At 23.8% G+C, this 6048-nt stretch overlaps 1 protein-coding gene across 1 annotated transcript in view; it reads right to left on the reverse strand.

The window, feature by feature from the left end:
• LOC136080754 (uncharacterized) overlaps positions 1 to 6048 on the reverse strand; it is a 61245-nt gene that overhangs the window by 15744 nt on the left and 39453 nt on the right. The window contains exons 12-13 of the mRNA XM_065797815.1: positions 785 to 903; positions 431 to 493 (exon numbers count right to left, since the gene is read on the reverse strand). Of these exons, the coding sequence (XP_065653887.1) occupies positions 431 to 493; positions 785 to 903 (182 nt within the window). The remainder of the gene's footprint in view (positions 1 to 430; positions 494 to 784; positions 904 to 6048) is intronic.

Here is a 6048-nt window from a genome sequence, read left to right on the forward strand (position 1 = left end):
AATAATTCATTTAATGCCTTAAAAATATTATATCTTGTTATATTATAGCAACACTATATCACATAAATATAATAACACATTAAACACCATAAAACATAAAAAACCATTAAAAAAACAGTGTATAACATAAGAGAACTTAACACAAAACATTGCATAACAATAGACAAAAAACACATTATGTCACACTAAAACTCTTCATCTATGATGCCAATAGAATCTACAACAAGGCTACCAGATGGCAAAAATTACTTACTATAACACATTATAAAAAAGCTAAAAGATGGCAAAAAATACTTACTATAGCACACTATAAAATTTGACTTTAACATAGTATGAAACACAACAGAGTAGAAAAAACAACAACAATTGGAAAAGTGAATTAAAGTGGTTAATATTAAATCATTAAACAACTAACAATTGAAAACTTTACTTTGGATCATATTCTTCATTTTTTGAAGCAGTTCGAGTCTTCTTAGCTGACTTTTCTGTCTCACTATAAACAAAATATTTTAATACACAATAGAATATGTAAAAATAAAACACATATATAAAAAAAAAAATACAAAACTATAAAAATTTACAAAATTTTGCCAAAATAAAAAAAAAGCCAAAAAAAATTATTGCAATTAAGAGAAATTTTAAATCTTTTTTTTTTGAAAATATAAAAAGAAAAGAAGCATTAAATGAAAAATAACAAAAGAAATAAAAAAATAATGAAATAAAAAAAAAAGTAGTAATAAAAAAAATTGAAGTTCATAAACATTTAAAAAAGTATAATAGAAACCTGCTGACTTGACCATGAACTTGTAAATATTTTCTATCTAATGTTGCATTCTTTACATTGTTGTTCATAAAATTCTTTTTTACTTCCTTCTTATATTTAGTACCAAAGTTCTTAATAACCTAAGACAGAAAAAAATGTTCAACACCTTTTAAAGCACTTTTGAAGCATGGGTGGGGTACCTTGATACAAATTTTACATCTTACTTTAAATAGTCACACAAGTTTAACCTGTTATATTTTTTTGTAAATATTAAATTAAATTTTGTAAGTTTATTCTACCAATTTATAAATTTTTCTACAAATTTAACTAATTGCCTTAAGGCGTATTAAAAAAATTTTTATGAAGCAAAAACTAAAAGCGTATCATGGTACCCCACTCTTCCCTAAATATAAACTAAAATATTAAAAAATACAATAACATTTAAACTCAATAAAAAATGAAAAACCTTAAAAAACCTTAACATTTAAAACTAATGCAACCCAATCGCTAAAAACCTTCTAATAAATATAAAAATATTTCATTTTGGATGATGAACTTTTATTTTAATTTAAGCAGCATTTGCTTGTAACAATCAATGCTACATTAAACATTAAAGCTTGTTGAAAAAGTGTAAAACATAGTTTGAATTCAGAGTTCAAGTCAAATATACTTGTTTGTATAACTTTTTTAACTTAAAGTACCATTAAAAATGGTAATGAATCAACATCTTTACACAAAAGAAATGAGCATGGTTTAACTCTATTTTGGCAGTCATAAACAATTGAAAACTGTGTTTTGGTCTTATAATCCCCCTTCCCCCCCCCAAAAAAAAAAGCATAAATTTTTTATGTTTTTTTGTTTGTTTGTTTATTCTTCAAGGAGATGCAAGGCATGCAAACTTTATAACAAACAAAGCAAAAAACATGCAATGTGTATGCATTTTTTATGTAAATTGCATGCATTTCTGCATTTTTTTCTTCCATTGCTGCAAGATTTTCATGCATTGTATCTCATAGAAAAATAAACAAAAATAACACCCAAAGTATAAAAAATGGAACTTTTTTTTATGCTTTATAAAATATGAACCCAAAAAAAATAGATCAAAATTAAATTTGAAGCCAATCAATTGCAAATATCGTGCTGATGTCATTTTCATGTTTTTGTTTATGCTCTGCCAATGAGCAGCTGACTATCAAATATACATCAAAATTACATTCCTAGCCAATCAAATGTGAAGTTGCACTGATCTTAATGTAACGTCTTTATTTACATCTTGCTGATCCTCAAAAACACATCTAAACTACAACTGTAGCTTTGATGTACTTTTGTACATCAAATCTACAATTTGATCTGACATCACACTGATGTCAGATCGATGCTACAGTGTTAATTTATTAAATAGATAAATATTTTAAATAAATTAAACAGCAAATATAAATATATACTTTTTAAATTTATATGAAAATATTTTTTATACTTCTATATTTTCTATACTTCTTTATTTTCTATACCTCTATATTTTCTTATACCTCTTTCTATATCTCTTCTATACCACTTATTTTCTATACCTCTATATTTTCTATACTTCTATATTTTTTATATTTTCTATACTTGTCTTTAAAGCAGTTAAGTACAGTTGAAACTTAATGAAAAAGATCTTAGCTACAATCCTGCCAATTTTAATATAATCTTGGCAATCTTAATATAATCTTGCCAATTTGACTATGAACCTGCTAACTTGACTACTAGACCAGGACGCAAAGTTTTTTTGTTTTTTTTTGGTCGGTTATTTCTCTTATTAACAATTTTTATTTGATCATTAATAAAAAAAGTTAATTTTACAATTTTTTTTTAGTCTTAATTCTATTATTATTATTCTAATTATAAATTTTATTGATACAATATTTTTAAACTTTAATAACTCAGTTTCTACAACATAAGATATTTACCATAAAACCAAGTCATTAAAATCAAAACTAAAATAATTTAAATAAACTGGTCAACTTGTATACTGTATACTAAAACAAAAATCCTATATATATTTAAACTACTCTATAATATAGAGTAATCTGCATGTAGCTCATGCTATAAAGGAATGAGGGGAACTTGGTCTCATGCTATAAAGGACTGTGGGGAACTTGGTCTCATGCTATAAAGGACTGTGGGGAACTTGGTCTCATGCTATAAAGGACTGTGGGGAACTTGGCCTCATGCTATAAAGGACTGTGGGGAACTTGGTCTCTGATAGCAGAATAGTTAGTATTACAATTTTAATAGTAGTCATAAAAGCAAGGTGCAATTTCATTGTTTTAAATCTTTTAAGATTTACAAATAAGTTAAGTGAAATACTAGAATTAAAAGAAGAAAAAAAAATCTTTTTGCTAAACATTAGAAAAACTTTACTAGTAATTAGTTGATTAACATTCATGCAATGAAACACTTCACAGTTAAACTCAAAATCTTGGTGAAGACTTGATCAATAAAAATTGATTAAATTCCAATCTTTATAAAATGGAGCACAGATAAAATAAGACATGCCAACCTAAAAAACATTAACATGAAAAAGCAAAATATGAGGTGCTACAAAATCTTAGCATGCATGCAATCATCTTACTATATCTATTTCATGAAAACTATGGTACTCACAGTAAATACAATGGTACACACAATAAACACAATAGTATTCACAGTAAACACAATGGTATTCATAGTAAACACTTTGGTACACACAGTAAACACTATGGTACACACAACAAAAATCTATTCTTATATTCAAAAAACATTCAACTGAGAATGAATTTAAAAAGAACTGATAAATTTGTTCCATTGAATGGTTGAATGATTTTAATGAGACTAAATTATTAAACTAAATAATTAACCTGATTAATTTTTTACTGTTATGATGATGATGATGATGACAGGAAGAATGTGTTGAGTTTCTATAAAAACTGTATAGAAACACAACAAATTTGTATAGAAACTCGACGCGGTATAGAAATACTACTTAAATATATAGAAATCTGACACATGTATAGAAAAGCTACATTGCAAGGTGGAGTTTCTATAAAAAGATTTTTTATTAAATTGCCATTTGCTGTTAATATTGATTTAGTTCAGCCATTAAAATATTTTCCGCAGAATATCAGAAATAGATATCAGAAAATAAGAAGAGTGCTATGCATGGTGTTATAAATATATTTCTTTTTTTGAATAAACTCTTTAATTAAGTTTTTTGTTTCTTATTAGCTTTCAATTTAAATAACGCATTTCTATTTTTCACATCTAAGAGTTGTATTGAAACTATCTATATTATTACCAATAAATAGTTTGAATATATTTAATACATATATCTTGTATTTGTACAAAATATATTATGTACATATATTTAGTATATAAATATATACATATATATATATATATATATATATATATATATATATATATATATATATATATATATATATATATATATATATAAATATATATATATATATATATATATATATATATATATATATATATATATATATATATATATATATATATATATATATATATATATATATATATATATACATATATACTTTACACACAAGTCTGAACAAAATGATGAAATCATAGTTTCATCAGTTTTTAATTTTTTTTTTAATGAACAACTGCATAAAAAAAAAAAACTAGTTTCTTTTTTATGAAATTATTGAAATTAAATTGAAAGTTGACTCAAAGCAAATGATTTTCTAACAATTTGTTTTAAAGAGTGATTTGTGTTTGTAATCAAAGAAAATTGAAGCTTGGTGCATACAAGGCCTATGAGTCTACACTCATGGCGTTGCAGCCATTTCAAAGTTGTTTTTCAAAGTTGCAAGGATTAAGAAACCCTTGTGTACTGAGTTCCATGACTTTTTACTATGTTTATAATGACATATAACACTGATTGTCAAAACAATATTACAGTCAACTTCATATAGTAACTTCCATTGTGATCGCCTTTCGATAGAGCATCCACAAAAATATTCTTTTTAATGTCATATACCCAGAACTAAAAAACCATGCTACTTGTGTCAGACTTAAGACCTGATACAAGTCCTCAAACCTGTGGTCAGACTTGTGTTATAGTAGGACAATGTTAAATATTTCCTCCATTTTTTTACATTTATATATATATATATATATATATATATATATATATATATATATAAATTATATTAGTGTATTCTACAAATAGAGTGCTCAATGTTCTTAAAGAATAGAGCAATAATAAATTAGTAAAAACACTTATCTAATTTTTATTTGTCTTCAACAGCGTGTTTCTTCATCAGTAGGTTCATAAGGAAGCTTCCTGATTAACCCACAGATTGATAAGTGTTTTTAATAATTTATATCTATATATATATATATATATATATATATGTATATCTATATATATATATATATATATATATATATATATATATATATATATATATATATATATATATATATATATATATATATAAATTAGTAGAAATCACTTATCAATTTTAATTTTACACAATTGTTTATTAATGACTCTTCCAAAAAAAAATTGTTTCTGAAGAATCTTTATTGACAAAATGTGTTAAATTGATATTAGTAAATTATTTTTACTTATTTATTATTACTCTGTTCTTTTAAGAGCATTCAACACTTTATTTTATAGTAAACGATAACTATTGCTATATATATATATATATATATATATATATATATATATATATATATATATATATATATATATATATATATATATATATATATATATATATATATATATATATATATATATATATATATATATATATTAGGGTAGACCAAAAACAAAATTTTCCGAAAATTTCACTTGTCTGCAAAGAAACACGATCCTTTACGCATAGGAATATAAATTATATTTAAAAAATTATATAAAAACATTATTGAGTGCTGCTGAATTTGATTTGATTATTTTCATTGTAAACCTAAAATATGTCAAAATTGAAATTTTGTAGGAAAGACTTTCCACTTAGTGAAACAATATTTTCCACTTAGTGGAACAATAATAGTTTTTATTTCTATAAAAAATATTTGTTAAAAACAATATTTTTTTATTAAAATCCGTAACTATCTTCTAATGCAGTTAGGATTGCATTAGCAATGCTAATTGCATTGCTAATGCAATCCTAAACACTTTTATAGGATATTTTATCCTATAAAAGTGTTTAAAAAGCAGTTATTTGTACTGCACTAAATCAGCAAATGACCGCTTTCTTATTTATATTGCCAACAAGTTT

The sequence above is a fragment of the Hydra vulgaris genome, chromosome 05, assembly GCF_038396675.1.
Source record: "Hydra vulgaris chromosome 05, alternate assembly HydraT2T_AEP".
NCBI classification, from domain to species: domain Eukaryota; kingdom Metazoa; phylum Cnidaria; class Hydrozoa; order Anthoathecata; family Hydridae; genus Hydra; species Hydra vulgaris.